We start from the raw sequence: 21,483 nt of genomic DNA on the forward strand, positions 1-21,483 counted from the left end.
GCCCCACATCCCTTGGGATCACTTCCAGGAATACCAGTATCTCAGTGGCACAAGAAAGCACAAAATAAATTTAAGAAGGCTGAACAGCAGTAGTGAGGTTGTTGGAGATTATCTTTACTTTGTAGAATAAAGATTGTGTTTATTTCATGATCCTGTAACTTCCACCAGATTGTGACTGATGAGGCTAAATGACGTGGAATCAACAGGGAATGTTTCTTGAGATATTCTCCATTCAGCAACCAAAATTAAAGAATTCTGGAGTTACCATCGATACTGTTGCTAGTAGTCATCATTAAATGGATAATCTGGATGCTGAGCAAATCTAAAATATGGACACAGTATCTTAGACAAGTAACTGTTTTTGGACTGAGAAAGCATACGTTTCTTTTAATTTGGCTTAAATATGAAAATTAATGTGATCTTCCTTTTGGAGAGTTAAAAATCCAACTAGGGGGATAGTAACATACTGTCATTGCATTATACTAAAATGAGTGCACTGTAAGAAATAATATATGCATATGGACACACACACAAATAAATATTTATCTTTAAACTTAAGGAGATGAACTATTTATGATGATACTTTAAGCACCCAGAAGGACAGAAATGAAAACAATGCCAAACTGGCTTAATATATAAAGTTAACAAATATTTCATTTTACTAGATAAAAATTTAAGCATTAGTCTTAGAGATGGAGAATACTGTAAAATCACCTCAACACAGAACTTCCACTAACAAGTATCTATCATATAGACAGAAATCTTTTGATATGTCTTATATCTAGTAATAATTTTGCTACACGATAGCTGATATTAGCAGGTATCAGTTATGGATACTGATAATGATTACTGCCTGCTTCTCTCCCTTAGTCTTGTCGCTGTCATTTATTATATTACTCAGTCAAACAACTCTTGTTTATTACTCAGGAAGAGAGTAGTTTTTTAAAAATCCTTCCCTTGGAATCTAATATTCTATAGTAAACAGAAAATACACTAATTTAATTAATAAGTTATGAGGTATTAATTAGGGATAAGGGTTAAGAGGAAAATTAAGCAGACAAGAGAGGAAGCAGTGGCATTTTTACATAGAGTGACAGATAAGTTATTACAGAGGTGCTACTTGAGTTAAGACTTAAAAGAGGTAAACGGGTGAATGCTCAGCCATCTAGAGGAAGAATATTCCAAGCAAAAGGCCATCCAGTGCAAAGGCCCTGAGACAGGTATGGCATAGGTGAGAAATCGCAAGGACCCTGTGTCTTTGCACTGGAGTCAAAAGGACAGAGTAGTAAGATGTGGAGGCAAGAATATGAGGGAGGGAGTATCTTGCCAGCCTTGTAGATTTTTTATGGAATGTGGCCTTTGAGCAGGATGTGAGGCTGCAAATACCATGAAAAGCAGTTATTTAATTGTACCCTCTTTTGAACCTATGCAGATGAAGCACAGAAGCACAAAGAACCAGTAGCAATCAGTTACTCAATCAGATGGCTTCCATATAAGCATATTTGGTGTGTATGAGTTCAGTTTACATGGCCAACTTTTAGGTGCTTATTAGACACCCTAGTGGAGTTGAGTAGATGGACATACAAGTCTTGATCCAGGGTCTGGACTTAGGCCTGGGCTGTATATGTCTTTGGAAGCTTATATGTAGGTACTGTTTAAAGCATGAGATTGGATGTGAGTGTAAATAGGAAAGAGGCCCAAGGATTGAGAAGTAGATCACTCCAGAGTTAAGAGATCAGTTTGATAAGGAGACACCTACAAAGAACATGAGAAGGATCATAGATGTTGAATTCTGTCAGATGCTTTCTTAGCATCTGTTGATACGATCATGTGATTATCATTTTTCTTTTTGTTGATGTGGTAAATTATGTTAACTGATTTTTGGATAGTGAGCCTTTCTTGTATCCCTGGAATAAATCCCACTTAGTCATGTATAATCCTTTTGATGCATTGTTGGATTTGGTTTGCTAAAATTTTATTATGATAAATTTTAATATCTGTGTTGTTTAGGAAGATTGGCCTGTAGTTTTCTTTTTCTGTATGTGTCTTTGTTTGGTTTTGGTGTTAGTATGATGTTGGTCTTGTAAAATGTATTTGGAAGTATTCCTTCTTTCTCAATTTTTTAAAATCAAGATAGGTATTAGTTCATCTTTGAACATTTGTAAGAATTTGCTTGTGAAACCATCTGGTTCAGGGCTTTTGTTTTTTGGAAGAGTTTTGATTACTATTTCAATTTCCTTGCTTGTAGTTGGTTTGTTCAGATTTTCCATTTCTTCTTTATTCAGCCTTGGGAAATTGTATAATTCTAAGAGCTTGTGATTGTTGAACTTTTTTGCATATAAATGTTCATAGTAGTCTCTAATTGTCCTTTGGATTTCTGCTGTGTCTGTTGTAACTTTTCTCCTCTTTCAAATATGAACCTATTTCTTTGCATTTTCTCTGTCTTTTTCTTTGTGAGCCTCGCTAGAGACTTGTCTTTTTTTCCAAAGAACTACCATTTGGTTTCATTGATCTCTTACTGTTTTTTTTTTTAATTTCTACTTAATTTATTCCTGTTTTAATTTATTTCCTTTAAAGAAAACTATTTTCCAACAACTTTCCTAAGAGAAACAGCAAGAGTGGACTGGAGTAAACTGAATTCCTTCACTATCCTGCTTGCAGCTTGGACAATGGAATGAGTTACTCACAAAAGATCTTCCAGATAGCGAATGTTTCTGTTTAAGCTGTCTAGTTTATTCATATCCTCTGGTGACAACTGGAAATCAAACACCTATCAGAAATTTGAGACAAACAGTTCAGTTTTCCTGAAGAAGTACTCAACACACAGAAACAAAAATATACATAGCTATGTAGCAATTTAGGTAGGTTTTTATGAGACAGTTGTCATGAATCTGGGTTTCATTCCCTGACAAAATTCATGAGCATTTACCCGTTCAGATAACTGGCAATTCAGATTGCCCTGAGGGCTTCTATTGAGTGACTATGGCTGTAATAAAGGAATTCTAGAGACTTTTGAGCCCAAATCTCATCTGATTTGCTCCTTCATTTTGCAGCTAAAGAAATCAAGTGATGATTTCCCCAGGTCTTACTGTCAGGAAAAAAGCAAGATTCGGATCCAAACCTTACCCTACGTTTAGTGTTCTTTCCCATCACTATGTTCCTTCCTGTAGCAGCTGCGGGATACCATAGTTAAATATGCACACGGTGTACAGGGAGATGACCTTAAGCTTCAACATACTGTAAGAGCCTCACAAATAACCACATACCTGGGGAAAATGTTGCCCACAGCCCTACCCAGTACCTGGAAGTTCTCTTTGATTCTCTTCTCGTTGAAGCTCTTGGCCAGGACCACCACGCCCCGCTGAAGCTGGTAGCGTAGGGCCACCTGGGCAGAAGTCCTCATGTGCTTTCCAGCAATGGCTTTGATCACTGGATCCTCCAGGAGGGGCGGCTTATTCTTGGTCACCCTGGGAAAAAAGCCAGAGGTGCTCTGTATGCCAGTATCCATTTTACCTCAGGGCTGTTTAGTCAGGCTAGGAGAGATTAATCCTCTAGGAGAGATTAATCGTCCTTACTCTCCTCTGATTGCCTTAATATTTATCTTGCTGCTTTTGGCATATCCAGGAAGGGGAAGGGCAAGAGCAATTAAGGCAGGAAGGGAAACTCAGGCTTTTTCATTTAAACATTGCTGAGAAACTGTGTACATGATTGAATAAATCAAGAAGAGAACAATGGTTGTCCAAAGTAAGAATGCAGTAACTATAAATAACCTATACAAATTAATTCTAAATGTTTATATTTATACTTATATTTTATATTTATACTTATAAATATAAAGAACCAATCATATAAATTAGTTTGCTGTTTCAAAAAAAATTCCTTCAATTAATTCTCTCAATTTTGTCACATAATTTTATTCTTCTTGAGGAATTAAAGAAACTACAGCTTACATAAGTTGTTACTATTTTCATATTATTCCGCCATTAAGAATCCAAATATGGCTTGGACTTCCTTTGGCCAAGACTTTTGAATTATTGATAGATATATATTTTAAACAGTAACTTTATTACTTTATTGTTCAGTTGCTATACTGAATCCTTACAATCCTTACAAGTCTGGGCTAGGTAGGTAGCAAGTTTTACAAAGATTAATTATTTCCTGTCTCTCCTTAATCCTACTAGACAATGGGGAAATGACTCCAGAAGGCTCAGATCTACAATTAGAATAATTTTTGGATAAGATTACCAGTCCTTTCTTGCATCGGATCCCAAGGCAGCAAATGCAGTCAAGATAATGTCATTGGATTTACAGAACTCCAGAAGTTTGTGCTGGTTCAGGTAAGGGTGGCATTCCACCTGTAGAAGTATTGGATTAGAGGACCGCCAGCACCAGACTCATGAGGAACACACCATGTTGATTGCACAGTATCAATTATTTAAGAGTGCCAGCTACACATGCCAGCCCATGACCATCAGCCAACAGAGCTCCCAGAAACATAACTAGCTTATTGCCCAGAGATAGCATAGAAAACATTATTTAGCTCTGTGTTTATGGGGGTCAAGTTCAGATTACAGGATCAACAGATATTCACAATCTTTCAGACTGGAAACTGTGGTGACATTCTTGGGTCTTGCTCATTTGTTTTTCATACATAATAGGCATCAGTTTTTGCTTCTGTTTGTTCATTACTCAGCTCTCCTTCTATTTGTCTATTCTCTTCATCTGTGCTTAGAAACCAATATGTTGTCCTTGAAATTTCAGGAATTTTTTTCATTAGACCATTCTTTGGTTCCAGAAACTAGAATGCTTCCTTTTTACCCACCACATTGTATGCCCTTACTTGACCTTTAAGCTCTTCCAAAAACAGATCTGCTCTAATCCATTGAGCCCAAACCCACCCCCAAGCCTCAGTCTTACCCTATGTGCTAGGCATTTGGAAATGCTTCTAGCTCTTTGCCAGCAGGTAGAAATAAATTGCTAATTGTATTAGTCAGAAACATTTATTTGTGTTGTGATATTCACACATAACTCATAAAAGAGGTGTCTGTGCTATAAAATGTTGTACAAGGCGCTCTAATCTTACTTTCTAGTTTTTCTATGAACATGAAGAATCAGAAGTCTAGAACCTTTTGCAGTAAATTTTAGCTACTTTTCTGCTCTCCTGTCTGGATGATATGTGAAGCAAGACCACTGCCATAGCCTTGGTGATCTGGAGGCCCTCTTAGCTCTGGGCACTAGAGGTGAGTGTACTTAAAAGTAGATAGATCAACTTTATTTTTGTAGAACAATTTTAGGATTACAGGAAGAAGCAATCAGAAACTACAAGTTCTGGCCCACCCTGGTAGTGCAATGGGTTAAAGCACAGCACTGCAAGATAGCCACAGCCGCTTCAGTGTGAGTTCTATCTCCAGCCCCAACGTGACCCTCATGGTGCGGCAGACCGCTCCTGACCCACCCACTGCTCCCCTCAGCAGTGTACTTTGTTAATCTGCCTGTTCTGCTTCCATTCTTTCTGGTGAATCCTTTCACTGCCCCTGCACCTCTGGCCTGCACCCATGTTCTGTATGCATAAATAAGTAAAAACCTTCAAAAAAAAAAAAACCACTTTTAAAAAAAGAAATGACATAGTTCTTAAAACTCTCTCCTCCCCTCCCCAACTCCAGACTCTCCTATTATTTGCATCCTGTATGAATAGGATATATTTGTGAATCAATATTGGCATATTACTATAGGGTTCACTCTTGATATTGTATATTCTCTGGGTTTTGACAAATGTGTAATGACAAGTACCTATTACTACACCATACAGAATTTTTTCACTGCCCTAAAAATCCCTTGTACTTTACTTATTCATTCCTCTTTTCCTTTTCAAGAACCCCTGCCTTGGTTCCAAGACCCACTGATCTTTTCTCTTTTTTTGGCCTTGAGAATCATCTCCAACAACTTAAGATGCATTCTGTTTCTTGAAGAAGTTGATATCCAAAGGTGCAAATATATATGAAAGAACACTTTTGGTGTTCTTGTTGAAACAAGGAAGGAGTAAACTAAAGAGGAGAAGGAAAAAGAAATTCAGAAGAGGGTTGGGGCGGGGCTCACCTGGTTACAAACAGGTTTGTACTTAAGTCCTGGTTTGTGGAGGATTTTCTCTATCTGCCTGTGGTTAAAGTTGGACACACCAATGGATTTGACCAGTCCTGCATCCTTGCACTTTTCCAGGATCTGGGGAGGAAGGGATGGTTAGGAGAAGTGTAGAAATGGCATCATGTTGAAGGTGGGCCTGGGAATGGGAGAAAATATGAAACAGGGCAGGAGAAAGAAAACCTCTAAAGATGCAGACATCAAAACATAAAACTGGTACTGACTGGGAAGGAAGTAGATGAAAAACAATAGAAAAAAATGGTAAGAAGTTAGAGTAGGGAAAAATGCAAGTAGCCAAGAAGAATAAAGGAGCCCACGTGATCTTTAGCTGAATACCTAGGGGTATCTGACGAAGCACTGGCAAACCTGTCACTGCTGTGACTGAATGTACTTAAAATAGAGCCAGGTGCAACGTGGGCAACAGGCAGGTGGCCACGTCCTTGCACCAGGCTGCCACTGCTTGTTTTCTCTGTGAACTTATTTCCTATTAGAAGCCAACAGGCTCCCCTGTTCTAGTCACACACAGCCCTTTGCTGTTTCTTGAACATTGTCAATTCTCTCCCACCTTAAAAATTTTGACTTGAGGGTCCTTCCTGGTGGCGCAGAGGGTTAAAGTGCAGTGCTGTGAAGCTAGCTGCAGCCATATCAGTGAGTTCGATCCCTGGCCAAGGAGGTGACCCACATGGCATGACAGACTTCTCCTGTCCTGTCCACTGCTCCCCTCAGCAGTGTATTTTGGTCAGTCTGCGTCTTTTGCTCCCCTCTGTCTCTGGTGAAATCTTTCACCACCCCTTCACCTCTGGCCTGTACATAAATTAATAAATCTTTAATTTTTTTTGACTTGACCTTTTTTCTGCCTATGTCTCTCTTCCTTCAGATAGCCACATAGTCAGTTCTTTCATCTCCTCTCTTCACGAAGAGGTCTAGTCTACCCACTTTCTTTAAATTGCCTGTTTGAACCCAAGTCCATGGTGGCATGTGCTTTTCAGTTCTCCTACTCAGTCTGCAGTTCCCACACCTCCATCCCTTTCAGAGCACCTGCCACTTGTGGGGGTCAGAGACCTTGGTTTTCTTCTATGACAATTCCTGAGTTTGAGACTACTGAGTGCATCATAGGCACTCAGTAAGTATTATTGAACAATTTAAAAACAAGGGAAATGTAAAAACCAAGGCAAAAGGACAATCAGACTCTACCCAGGGAGAAGAACAGAACTAGATCCTGAATACTCACCAGCCCCCTCTCCCCTGATACACAGACATGGCCCCTTTGAACTTGTACTTACCTCCCACGTGGCACAGATATCCACTCTGTCAAAAATAGCATTTCCTTGTGTATCCATGGGGATAAGCTCCTTCCCAGGCTGAAACACAGGAAAAAAGGAGAGTTTGTATGAACTCTCAGTCAAGCTGTTTGTAGCCCATGGCCCTTGGGGCTAATGGAACAATCCATTCTTATTCTAGAAAAGCATTGCAAGGTTAGGCTAAAAGGAAAGGAAGTATGTTGAGGCAGAACACTTCCGGAAATGTTTTAACTGTTTGTGTCAGGACCAACTTGAGACACCCAGGACCCAGAAAAAGAGCAAGCCGGGAGGAGCCATGGAACCCTGTGGGATGAGCTTGCCCACCCCTGCAAGTTGAATGCCACTTGCTGAGTGTTATCCTCACTGCATTTTGGGAATGTCCACTGGCCTCCATATTAGCCATTCCCCAGACACCAGTGGGCATGGGGTTGAGACTCTTGAAAATAGAAGGAGTCCACAAGACTGAGCGATGACTTGAGATCTGTGACTCCTTGTCACTCTGGGACTGGCATAGTGATCTGAGATGGAAATTGTTAAAGCAAAAAAAGGGGGATCTTAATCTATTATATGCATTTGCAAACTATCTTCTCCCATACTCAGGTGTTTATTTTTATGTTGATAACCAAAGTAAAATAATTAACCTTCAGACCTCCTGGGAAATGAATAAGATAAAGATCCAAATAGCTCAGCTGAAGTTTCTTCAGTGTCATTTCCAGGCCAGTTTGTACCAATTCTGGACGTAAAAAGGTACTCCACAGCTGGAGAGGCAGAAAGAAGAGTATGGGATCACATCTTCTAAGAATCTTTAGGAGCAAATAATAAAATAAAAATAACAAACAACCAAAAACCCACTGACAGTTCATGGGAAGTGACAAGTCACTCTTTGAAACTCGTAATCATCATATAGCTGACTTTCAGACTGAATTAAGACAATATGTAAAAAATGAAACTATGGTCCTATACAGGGTTCTCAACTTTAGACTATAAGTATTATATTTTTTTGTGCAAAAAAACTGTCCTGGGCTTTACCTTAAGCAGTTAAGTCACTGTCTGAGGTAGACTGGCTGGGATTGTAATTCAGGAAATTCTGTCTTAACTCTTTTAAATAGGTTTTCCAAAGAAAAGAAGACATACTAGGAACTTATGGGGGGATGCTTTTATTGCATCATATTAAGAAGTAATAATATAAAGAAAATTACATTAAAATCACTAAAGGAGGCCCTCCCTGGTGGTGCCAGCGGGTTAAAGCACAGCACTAAGAAGCTAAAGCCACTTCCGCATGAGTTCTATCCCTGCTTGCCCCGGAGGTGACCACATGGCGCTGCAGACCCCTCCTGACCGCCCACTGCTCCCCTCAGCAGTGTACTTCGTCAATCTGCCTGTTCTGCTCCCCACTCTGTCTCTGGTGAAGCCTCTCGCTGCCCCTGAGCCTCTCACCTGTACTCCAGCTTTGTATGCACAAATAAATAAATCTTTAAAAAAAAAATCACTAAAGGAGGCCCTGCCACGTGGTGCAGTGGGTTAAGGCACAGCACTGCAAGCTGGCAGCAACCACTTCAGTGAGAGTTCGATCCCCAGCCACGAAGGTGATCCACATGCCGCAGCAGACCTCTCCTGTCTTGCCCGCTGCTCCCCTTAGCAGTCTGTCGATCTGTCTGTTCTGCTCCCTATTCTGTCTCTGGTGAATCCTTTCACCACCCTGTACCTCTAGCCTGAACCCCAGTTGTATGCATAAATAAATAAATCTTAAAAAAAAATCACTGGATGTGGTACATATATACAATGGAATATTACTCAGCAACCAAAAAAGAGAAACACATGTCTTTTGTGGCAACTTGGATGGAGCTGGAAAAGATCATGCTTAGTGAGATAAGCCTGAAAGAGAAAGAAAAATACCGGATGGTTTCACTCATAGCAGGAGTATAATGGACCAGGCGAGAAAATAACAAAAATAATGAACAACCATATACCAGAGACATTTTGCAGGGGTGGAGTGGGTAATGGGATCAAAAACGGGGGGTGGGGGGTGGGGAGGGAAGTGCAAGGGATTATGGTGATGGCACGCGGGTGACTTGGTGACGGGAAACCCATGGGGATTACAATTGAGATGGAAAAAAAATGTACAAAATGAATGTAAAAATAAACTGTTATAAAATAAAAAAAAATCACTAAAGGAAACAAAAGAATCTTACAAAAAAAAAAGGATTAAAAGATGAGAATGGGAAGGCCAGTGCTGTCACGGTACCACCATCTGATGTCATGTGAAGCCACGTCTGGGGCAGAAGGAGGAAACACCACTGTCAGACCAGCTTGCATGGGTGCATTTCTGGATTACATGGGCCTCAACTCTTGGGTTATTTCACTTCAAATTTAATTTCTTTTTCTAGCAGTGGATAGTTCATTGCACAAAATGGAAGCAATCCTTTTGGGTTCCCATTCCATTCTGACTTAAAATATGTGTTTTCTTTGTGTTAGAAAAGGTGTCATTTTGTTTGGAGAATATTAAGAGGAAGTAGTTCTTGATGTAAAAATTTACATAAGTACTTTTACTAACATTACTTTCATCCTCATCAGTTCCATGGTATTATTTTTTTCTATTTTATTGGAAATAGACCATGTAATAGATTGAGATATGAGGACCATTGTTCACATGCTTTAGTTAATAAATTTTAGACAATTATAAAAAAATGTTAAAGCACTAAAATTTGATCACAACCTCCAAAACTCACACTGTCTAGCTAAATTGATTCTTCATACTGTAACTAAAAAGCATGAAGTCACTTTAATAAAATGGGGGTGGTTCAGTGGACTAAGGGGGAGGATTATTAGTGCTTTGGTGGTGGATATGATGTAGTAATGTACATCTGAAATTATTTGAATTTGTATCATATAGTATTGTGAACAATGTTGCCTTAGTACAAAATGATGAAAAGGAAATATTAAGTGACTTTGTTAAATTTAAGTATAGGTTATTAGAAAGTCCAAATTCATAGCTGAGAGTCTATAAAATGTGATAATAATAACAGCTAGAATTTCATAGCATTTAAAATACATTAAATACTTTCATAAAAACTACACAGGCGCTAGTCATAAAAATTCCATGAGATCTTCATTTTATAGCTTGGAAAATTGAAGCACCAAGTTTAAGTAGCCTGCCCAACCAAGGTCATACACTTTGGTAGTGGCAGATGCTGGATTTAAATGTAGGGAATCTGATTGCAGAACCCTATTTCTAGCCACCATGTCATTATTTCATCTTCCCATACTGCGTGGTCTGAAATTGAATGAAAATTAAATAAGAAGAGAATTTGACAAGAAACTCTTAAGCTAAGAGTGGGTTTCTCACAGATACATATTCAACTATACACAGCACCTTTGAGGTGCAGAATAGGTCCTCTCTCTTCACAGTACCGCTGGCAATCTTCTTGTGGATGGCCCTCCCAATCTCTTCTTCGTTCATGTACAGGTGAGCTGAGTCAATATGACGATAGCCTATATCAATTGCCATCTCGGTGGCCTCTTCTGCCAGACTCTTAGAAACCTACAAGAGCATGGAAAGATGAAGACCTCCTTAACTCAGGAATAGATAAGTGCCCCCCATACACAGAGCTACTCAAACAGAACCTACTGCTGTTCTGAAGGGCAAGACCTAGGGGGTCACAAAGCTATGCTGATTTACGGCCACTGGAAAATTTTTGTAACTGACTCTGAAGAAAAGAAACCCTGATTTGTTGTATTTGCCAATTTGCCAATTTCTGTGGTGTAAATACTCCCACCGTGGCTAATTTCAAGCTACCAGGAAAAGCTGCTCACAGTGTGTTCATTCATTGGCCCCAGTTCTGTGTCTGGATTCATAATATCTACGTGATCTATATACATGATCTACATTGATTTACATTCCGAAATCATCAAAACAATGAAAACATTTTAGATAGAACAAATTAGTGATTTACCTGTGTAACCTGGAGAAACATTTAACCTGGAGAGACATTTTAAACATTTGAGAAAGAAAAAATATGTAAAAGAAAATAATCTTCTCACTCAAAAATATCTCATAATTCATTTTTTGGTTCTAGATGGGTGCTCAGGGGACACTTCTTCACAATTTTATTTTCCTTAGCTGCTTACTGTTGCACAATAGACTGCTGAGGTTATCCAGAATTTTTTCTCTCTAATACTCCTCACTACCTCACTCAGTCATTCAATGTATTTTAATTTGTAACTGCTGATGAGTTAATAAGTCCCATGGAGATTGTTTACAAGTTAAAGATGCAAGTCAAAGTGAAGGCAACACTTCATGCCCCTCCTTTCTGCAGTCCACAATATTATATGCCATGTAGAGCTTATGCTGGAGACTCAATCCTACAGCTTTCCATGAACCATTATAAACTTCTTCCAAGAAGCATTGACAACGTGCTCTTGTAAGATTGCACCGTTTGAGCGCCAGAAAGCTTACATGGAGTTTAGGCTTCCAAACAGAGAAAGGATTTTCAAATGTCACGTGGCTTTTCCCCAGGCCCAATCATAGCAACTAGATCTCTAAGACTGTGTCTACCCAGACCACCAAAACTGTCTCCAGTATCAATCTTGACTCTCCAGGTCCTCTTGCCACAGATTTCTCTGGGTAGTCTAATGGTTGGCAGGAAAAACTTGGGTATTAGAAATTACAAGGACACTTTCTCACAAGCAAGCTTGCCGAGAAGTCTGGACATGGTAACCTGACTGCTGGGTTTCATTTATTCAAATATACTGTGGAAAGGTTGCAGCTGCACAGCAGGTGAGAATAACAAAAACAGACTTCCCCACCCCTGAATTAATGAATCCCATGTGTCACTCCAAGCATGATTCTTGGGCAAGCAGCATCAGAATCATTTACCAACTTGTCAGAAATGTGGACGTTTGAGCCCTATTCCTGATCGAGTCTGTTAGAGCCTCCAGTTGGAGCTTCTACCTCTGCATTTTTAGGAAGATCATTAGGTGCTTTTATAGCCATTAACATTTGAAACGCATTGATTCAGTGCATAAAGTAACCTAACCTGGAGAGAAGCATCTTACAAATGAGGAAATTGAGGTTGATTGAATTCCTCAACTTCCCTTAGTGATGGTTCTGCTCAGGAGCCTTGCCTGCTGCTCCTCCATCGCCAACACCTGTGACTACCTTATTAGGTGCCGAGGTGCCAAATCCCAACGTAGGCATGAGGTGTCCATCATTCAGTTTTACAGAGAAAAGTCTCAGTTGATTCATCTCTTCACTCTTGTGGCTAAGTTAACACTGGTTTTCTTCTTGACCAAAAGAAATCTGCAGATAGAAGAAAATGGTAGAATTGTTTTTGATTTTTGCTGTTGCACGTTTAGGATTTTCTATATATAAGATCATATCACCTACAGAAATAATTGCACTTTTTCCTTTCTGACTTGGATGCCATTCATTCCTTTTTCTTTCATTTCTTAAATATCTTATTTTTGCATAGAGAACTGGGGTATAGGCCAGAGGTGCAGGGGGTGAGAGGACTCACCAGAGAAAGAATGGGGAGCAAAATAGGCAGATTGACTGAAATACACTGCTAAGGGCAAGATAGGAGAGGACTGCTGTGCCATGTGGGTCACCTCCCTGGCCAGGGATCAGACTCAGGCCACAGCTGTGATAGCACTCAGATTTAACCCTTAGGCCACCAGGGAGGCCCTAATTCCTTTTTTTTTTTTTGACTACTCTGACTAAAATTTGCAGTACTACATTGAATAGAACTGATATGGGCATCCTTGGCTTGTGTCAGACCCAGATGCTATGCTCCCCTTTAGTTCTTCTGCTTGCTTTTTACAATTAGGTATTCTGATGTTGAATGTATGTGTGTTTATAATTTTTGTATCTTGGTGGGTTGACCCTTTAATTATTACATAATTATTATATAATGTCTGTCTTTATATCTTGAAACAAAGTTTTGGGTGTAAGGACTATTAACATTTTGTCTAATGTAGATATAGCACCCTTGTTCTCTTTCCATTACCATTTTCGAGGGATATTTTTTCCCATCCATTAACTGTTAGTGTGTATATGTTCTGTGGTCTTGAATCTCAAGTAAAACTTTCTTTTTCACTTGCACAGGATTTATTGAAAGAGTGCTCTTTGGAGGCAAATGAGGGTAGCAGTATCGGGAAGAAGGAGATAAGCAAAAATATGGTCTCAGCATGGGGTGACCCCATGGAGTGATCTGGAAGACGAATAATACCACAGAATTAATCCCAAAATGGGAGGGGTCAGCCTTTTGCATTTCCATGCTTGAGTTGTTATCTTTAGTCTGGCACAGTCAGGATGAAATCGTCCCAGACAAAGTAGATCCTAATCTCCCTTCTCTTCCCTCCTGTCCTACCTTTCCTACTCTCCCTTTCTTTTTTATTGAGGTAACTATTCAAAACAAAACAAAAAAGAAAATCACAGAACAATTAGTGAACATAGATTTACCTACTTTTGACTTTGTTACCTATTTTTGACTTTGTTACAGAGAAAAGTAAAGATAATGCAATGTCCTACAAACATATTTGGTGTTTCATTGGAAGATTTACTATTAGGAAAAGATATACCTCTCGAAATTACAAAATGTACTTAATAAGTCTGCCCATCCATATAATGCTAGCATAAGAGAGACTCCACAATTGTGTACTTCTTCATTTTCAGTAGAAATTAAGACTTTTAAGATTATGAATCCCAATTAATACATGCAATTTAAACTACTAAGAATAACAAAGGGAAACATTTTTATATACAAGGAAAGTAGAATGTATGTCTTTAGTAAAAATAGGTATTGTTACAGAATGGCTCACTATGAAAGGGGGAGGAGTGTTTCAGTGGCTATAGGAATGGGCACCATTTTCCCCACCCCTTTTCCTTGCTGCCAATACCTCAAACACCTTGGATTACAATTCCCAGCATGCCAGACTGCCAGGATAGGAAGAGGGAAACAATGAGGTAGATACATGTAGATTGTGTGGGTGGGAAGGTGGTGGTAACAGGGAGGAGGGGATACATGTGGGTGGCCACTCCTAGTCCTCAATCTTTGTTGTGTGATTGCTTTGGCAGGTAGACAGTATAGTGGCAGCCATCATCTTAACCTTGGGTGGATTATCCAGATGGATGGTACATTGTGAATTCCAGTGCTTTCCTCTCCCAGCCTTTTGAACCCTTCCCAACCTACTGCTTATTTTTCCCTACCAGATGCCAGGAGGTACTTTCAACTTATGCTCTGAGTTCAGCTCTGGGTTCGGCCTGTTTTGCTGATCTTTTGCCCACCTGGGCATGACTGACTGGAGAGTTGGACTGGGAGTTTGTCCTTCCTCTCTTTCTCTCCCCTCCCCTTTGAACCTCTACCAATTAAAGATCTTTGAGCACACTAGAGTGCTTTCTTCACCTTGTTATGGGGGACCGGGGGAGAGGGGGCAGATTTGTTTTAGAATGGGCCAAATGGGTTTTTTCCCTTAATAGTTTCAGGTCTCAGCAACAACATGAAGCATGAAAGTGTAGTTTGTGTGTGAAAAATTTGTCATAATGTAAAGCTGGCTGATTCAGAATGAGAAAGAAAACTTAGTTAAAAATCTGTAAAAAAGAAACATAATAGGTTTGTGGAAAAGGAATCATTAGAACTTTGTGTGTGATCTGGTTGAAAAAGAGTAAACAAATTTGTGTCAAGTGTTTTTAAAATAAGCTTTAATATCAATAGTGTACTTAAGTAAAATTACACCTTAATTTTAATCTTCTGAAGACATTTTCTTAGAAATAGTCAACAAAGTCTGGGACTTTTGGCCTGCCTTTAAGAGGTTTTCATTTGTCCTTTTTTTTTAAGATTATTTATGCATATAATAACTGGGGTACAGGCCAGAAGTGCATGGAGGATGAGAAAATTCACCAGGGACAGAGTGTGGAGCACAATAGTCAGATCCACTGAAATATACTGCTGAGGGGAGCAGCAGGAGAGACAGAAGAGGTCTGCCACGCCATGTGGGTCAGCTCCCTGGCAGGGGATTAGACTCCTGCTGCAGTGGCTGCCCCCCATAGCTCCATAGTGCTGTGTTTGACCCATTGCGTCACCAGGGAGAGCCCGGTTTTCACTTTTTTTTTTTTAAATTTATTTATTTATTCATACAGAACTGGGGTACAGGCCAGAGATGCAGAGGGTGAGAGGATTCACCAGGGACAGAATGGGGAGCAGAAGAGGCAGATCAATGAAGTACACTGCTGAGGGGAGCAGCGGGCGGGTCAGGAGAGGTCTGCCGCGCCATGTGGTCACCTCCGGGGCAGGTGGGAATCGAACTCATGCGGAAGCGGCTTTAGATTCTCAGTGCTGTGCTTTAACCCGCTGTGCCACCAGGGAGGGCCCCTTTCACTTGTCTTTTAAGTCATATGCCTAAGTGACATCTGGAGGTAATGTAAATTGCTATGAGTCACAAGTAAAGGGAAAAAATATTTTATCAAAATAGGTCCTTATATTTCATTATTAATTTCTCTGGTTACTTAGAAGAGCTGTCTTTTCTATTAAGAGAGATAAGACATAATTTATAACTTTCTGTATTTGCCTGGAAGCCTGTAATTTTCACTTTAATTAAATAGATAACTGGGTATTGCCTCACAGTGACCTCTGATCTTAATGAATGAGGAAGTCTGATCACATATTTAACTATGACCATTTTTAAGTATTTGCACCACATGCTGATGTTATTGTTTAACTCTGATGCTTTCGGACTCGGACAGTAGTCTTTAAAATAGCTTCACTTATGCAAGTAAGCAGACCGAAGTATTATATATTTTACATCACTCTTCATTTTGTACATTTTTCCATCTCGCAATCAAAAAAGATAAACTTATGCCATTTGGGACAATTTGGATGGAGGTGGAACAACTTGTTTAAGGGTCAGAGTTTTTAGGAAAGCTAGAGGATCCTTGAACAACGTAGTTCTGTTCAGTGTCCTGTCATTATAACATTGATGAGAAAAAAATTATTAATTCCCAGTTGGGGCACTGTCGTGTGGAGTTTACATGGTATCCCCATGTCTCCTTGGGTTATGTCCAGGTACTCTGATTTTCTTCCATACCCCAAAGATGTGCACATGAGGTTCATTGGCTTGTCCCAACTGTCCCAGTTGGAGAGAGAAAGAGAGGGAGAGAGAAAAGAGACTTGAACCCTGAAACTGAATGATACCCTACCTAGGGTTGTGTCTCTTCTTGATCACCCTGTCTGCCTTAAGAGGTTCAGGACCCCTTCACCATGAATGGATAGAACTGGGTTATAAAAGAATGAGGAATACAGATTACTGTTCCATAAACTTAAATTAACCTTTTTGTTCCAGAAACATTATAGCAACTTAACTCTTGCTAAGTGAAGAATCCTTAAATTTCATTACTTAAAGGCAGTTTCTAAGAACATGTCAATTATGTTAAGTGAGGACTTATTGCAGACAAAATATATGCCAAACACGTCCAAATTGAAATAGATAAAATATTTTCTTCCCAGTGATAACAAATTCAAAATATATAAATTAGCAAGAATGGTAGGGCTTCTACAGAAGGGGAAAAAACTATAAAATATTGTGGAAAGCATAAAATAATATCTGAACAAGTGAAACTACAAGCAAAATGATTGACGGAAAAAAGTTTATTAAATTTCAAATTCTCAAAAATAATGTACATGTCGATGAAACTAATCTTCAAATTCCACCAGTTTTGTTTTGATTAGACACAAATTTTTTTCAAGTGTATACAGAGAAATTAATGTAAGGGATAAAACTGATAGAAGAAAAAGCAGTGATAGAGACTTATTAATTGGGCCTCATATCTTTTTACAAAGTTAGTGTTATCTAAGCAGTGGTATTGGTATAAGGTTACACAGAAATAGCAGTGGAATGGACTAGAAAATTCAGAATTCAGTTTTATTTATAGATTTCAAATATATTTAAACATATTTAAATATATTTAGTTTTATAAATTCCCAGTTTGTGAGCATTAAAGAGATGATTAAGAGTAGTAGTACAATTCAGAGGGAAATCAAATTATTTAATATTACATTATGTTAGAACAAATGCCTTTCCATTTCAATGAAAATAGGAATGAATTTCCCACCTTATGCTAAAGATAAATAAATTCTGAATATATACTATTTAAAGTGTAAAAATGGAGGAGAAAATTACAAGAAGTTCCAAAGAACAATTTGTATGAGAAAATCTTGTTAAATATACCAGAAAATCAAATGCTATAAAAGAAGAAATATACTTGATACTTGACTATAAAAAATTAAAAGTTTTGCACTGTAAAATTTATTACCAACTGACTTAATAGACAAATGATAACTATTTAAGGTATATGGAAGGAAACTAGTAATTATGATCTAAGAGAACCCTTAATCATTGAAAAGCAAAAGACAGATAATCTCTTAAAATTGACAAAGCTTATAAAGAGAAGCCACCTTGAAGAATATTCCAGATAACTATAGTGTGAGGTCAAATGGTTAAATTACTCTCAAATGCTAGAGCACAAGAGAAAAAACACCTTCTCCCTTTCTGTTTTCAAGTTTGTAGTCACAGCTTATTTTGCAGATGACCCAGCCACAGCAAACAGAACTAACCTTGGAGAGAGGGGCAAGGCTGGCTGGAGCCAAGACACTTCAAATACAGAAGAGGAGGAATGGTGAGAGGTGAGTCCACCGGCAGAAATTCAGAACTCCAGGTACCTGAAGAACAGCCTCTTCATCCTTCCCCATGTGTGACGGTTCTGTTACCAGCCAGTGACCTTCAGTCAAGTGTGTGTTTTTTCTGCCCTCAGTAGCCTCCTTAGCCAACAAAATTTAACTCTTTTTTTTTCTCAACCCTGAGCCCCAAACACATATAGCCTCATGCCCTTTCTCAACTAGAGGTGCGAATTTGAATTTATCTCTGGTGTCCTTGTCAGTTGATTTGCAATAAGATTTCCTTCTCTCAGAATTTGGTGTCTGTCACAGTAGATTGGTCTCTGTGCACTTTACGAAGAGACCCCATTGCTTGGTAACACGAGCAATGTTTAGATTGACTAGTAGTAGGGAAAAGCAAATGAACAAATGAACCAAGAGGTTTCCATTTGTAGCCACCTGGCTGGGGATAATTAACTGAGTCATCTTGTCTGTTGTGGGTCGGAGAGTAGATGAAAAATAATAGCTCATACACTGCAACTTGTTATGTGAAACTGAATTTCAAAGGCAATCTCACGATTATAAATGTAAGTTTTAGTATATCTTTAACTCATAAATCCTGGTCCCACCAGAATAAAAGCACATATATAAGAATATTTTATATTAACATATTACATGCAGCACCAGGACCCAAGTGAACACCCAGCCATGGAAAAGTCTGTGAGAAATTACATCGTGTTCATTCCATATCCTGTTTGTTATACTGTGCTCTTAGAGGAATTTCCATTTGCTAAGTAAAAGTGCACACTAGGATTCAGTTCTGTCAAATCATAACAAACATAACAAATACTTTCCTCATGTTGTATTTATAATTGTATAAATATGTATTAATGAGCATGGTGAGAACATGGAAATGCATATGAGAATATTAGCATGCATTATTGTGAGGGTTGCATGAGAAGTGAAGGCATAGAGGAACCCAGCAAAAAAAAAAATCATGAATCTGATGATTTATGTATTTATTTTAAAATTCTATATTTATAATTTTTCTTTATATATATAAAAAACTTAAATTCAGGAATTATTAAAATCAAATTACAGATATAGCAAATGATAAAACAATTTAATCACCTAAAAGGCCCAGAGGTATATATGGTAATTTACACCTGAGTTACTGAAAATGGTGCAGTATTAGAAAGGAAGAATCTTTACATCAGATAATTATTTTCTAAGAGTTTGGTGCTTAGATACTAAGATGTGTCAAAAAATAAACATGAATGAAAAAGTACAGACACATTTCCCAGTCAGCACTGGAAAGATTTTACCTGCTAATCTGCCTGTTGATTTTTGCATTGCAAAACTTGTAGAACAAGTTTGTATTTATTACCATTGGACCTTTGATTTTTAACTTCTGTCCTCTGCCATAGTTAAAGTCATAGACCAAATGATGTATCATACCAAGTGTGTTGGGGACCGAGGCCAGCATCTGGCCTCTGTCAGCAGTCATAAAAAGGTAAAATGGAGTCCGGATAGAGAAAAACATCCGGGTTGTAAAAGGCATGTGGGAAGAACTCCCTGCCCCCACCTTTACCTTCTCCTCTTTCTTTTCTCACGCACCTATTATCAAAACACTGCTCCATTCTCGCCCATTTTTGTCCCTCGCGAGAGTCACCGCCGTCAAAACATCCCTGCATGTCTAGTGTCCATTGGCTTTCTCCCTGCCCGACTTCTGCATCTCCCACCTCTTGTATTTTATATAAACTAGATAAAAACAAAATAAACTCTCTCTCTTTGTTCTGATACACGCGTGTGACTATTTCTTTTTGTTCGCCGGACCTGGGGCCCTGACTCCCCGGCCTTGCAGGTTCAAGGCCCCCGCACAAGTGGAAGCAGTTGAGTGCAGTTTTAAATGTTAGGGAAAAGAAAAAAGATCATGTCGGATGCTCGTTATAGCAAACTATACCGCCCCCCCCCCTTAAAGTGTGAAAACTTGACAGTAAACAGGTGTTCCCTGTTTTCAAAGTTTATATTTACACTTTGTATTTACTAAAGATCTACCTTAGGGCCATTCTTCACTACTGAAAGATATCCAAGTGAGGGCTCTTCCTGGTGGTGTAACAGGTTAAAGTACAGCACTGTAAATCTATCCGCAGCCACTGCAGCATGAGTTGGATCCCCAGCCAGGAAGCTGACCCACGTGGCGCAGCAGACCTCTCCTGTCTCCCCACTGCACCCTCAGGAGTGTATTTCATTAGATCTGCCTGTTCTGCCCCCCATTCTGTCTCTGGTAAATCCTCTCACCTTCCCCCCTCACCCCGAACCTCTGGCCTATACCCCAGTTCTTATATGCATAAATAAATAATCTTTTAAAAACAACAACAACAAAAAAAAAGAAAGATATTCAAGGGATCTAAGGTACGAAATCAAAATTACATTCAAACTTAGCTCTGCAGTGATCATTCTAGAAACTGCAGCACCTTTAGCAGGGGGAATGGCCATGCTTAGTTCTTTTCAGGTAAACATTTCATACAGACCAGATATTTATTTTGTCATTACTGCTTTTACTACATGTTAATGTGATTTTAGATACTATGTGTTATTTGGTGTGATTTGATAGGTTGTCCTTCCGGTCTGGGAGCACTCAGATATTTTTCCATATAAATTGGTGATAACTGCTTCTTTGTTTTATACCACTTTGGTTTAGGGAAGGTTTTGTAGGAACACTGTGCTTTTGAATATGGGAGGACCCTGGACCTGTCTTTCAGGAACAGGTCTTCATGTCACATGGAAACTCAGAGCATATCCAGGCTGTATAGCCAGTTGGAAACAAATGACTGTCCTAATATGAGTACAGTAAGTCTGCCATTGAGAGAGTTAAAACAATGAATGTGATAGGAATCAAGTGCATGAACAATGAGAGAAACTATTTTACTAACTGTTCGTTACTGACTACAGAAGAGCAAGCCCCCTGAAAAGGCATCATGCCTTCCATCCTCTCTCTCTTCCCTGGATATCTCTGACAATGACACAGTTGCTTGGGGTAGAGGATAGTTGTATTCCCCACTTTTTGAAAAACTGAGAAAATTCTGAGAGGGAATTGATGTCTGTGGGAGCCTTGTAATAGATGAGTAGCTTCTCATGCCAGAGAGGATGGGTGTAGCCAGGCTTATGTTGGGGTGGACAGTCTGCAATTCTGCAAAGCAACAGTGGGGAACAGGGACACCCACGATGCATAGGTATTCCCCACAACAGCAAGAGCGTTACTGAAGTTCTTATATGGGAAATGGCATCTGTAGAGCTAAAGAGAGAATGTGGCTGCCAGTGGAGGCCTCATTGGAAGGATTATTCTCTCTCTAGAAAAATTTGCAAAAGAATGTGACTGTTAGTGGTAGCAAGAT

At 39.1% G+C, this 21,483-nt stretch overlaps 1 protein-coding gene across 2 annotated transcripts in view; it reads right to left on the reverse strand.

Moving 5' to 3' along the window:
• Window positions 1-279: 279 nt before the first annotated feature.
• The window catches only part of LOC101635561 (prostaglandin F synthase 1-like), a 48,697-nt gene continuing 27,493 nt past the window's right edge, over window positions 280-21,483 (reverse strand). The window contains exons 1-9 of one of the 2 annotated variants that reach the window (XM_004691215.1): window positions 12,598-12,684; window positions 10,813-10,980; window positions 8,081-8,197; window positions 7,422-7,499; window positions 6,097-6,219; window positions 4,246-4,355; window positions 3,302-3,467; window positions 2,688-2,770; window positions 280-322 (exon numbers count right to left, since the gene is read on the reverse strand). In XM_004691215.1, coding sequence (XP_004691272.1) covers window positions 280-322; window positions 2,688-2,770; window positions 3,302-3,467; window positions 4,246-4,355; window positions 6,097-6,219; window positions 7,422-7,499; window positions 8,081-8,197; window positions 10,813-10,980; window positions 12,598-12,684 — 975 coding nt within the window. Of the gene's footprint in view, window positions 323-2,687; window positions 2,771-3,301; window positions 3,468-4,245; window positions 4,356-6,096; window positions 6,220-7,421; window positions 7,500-8,080; window positions 8,198-10,812; window positions 10,981-12,597; window positions 12,685-21,483 lie in introns of those variants that run through there. The other variant, XM_004691214.2, reaches the window with a different exon arrangement.

Source organism: Condylura cristata, unplaced genomic scaffold (assembly GCF_000260355.1).
Source record: "Condylura cristata isolate star-nosed mole 26May11 unplaced genomic scaffold, ConCri1.0 scaffold00030, whole genome shotgun sequence".
NCBI lineage: Eukaryota > Metazoa > Chordata > Mammalia > Eulipotyphla > Talpidae > Condylura > Condylura cristata.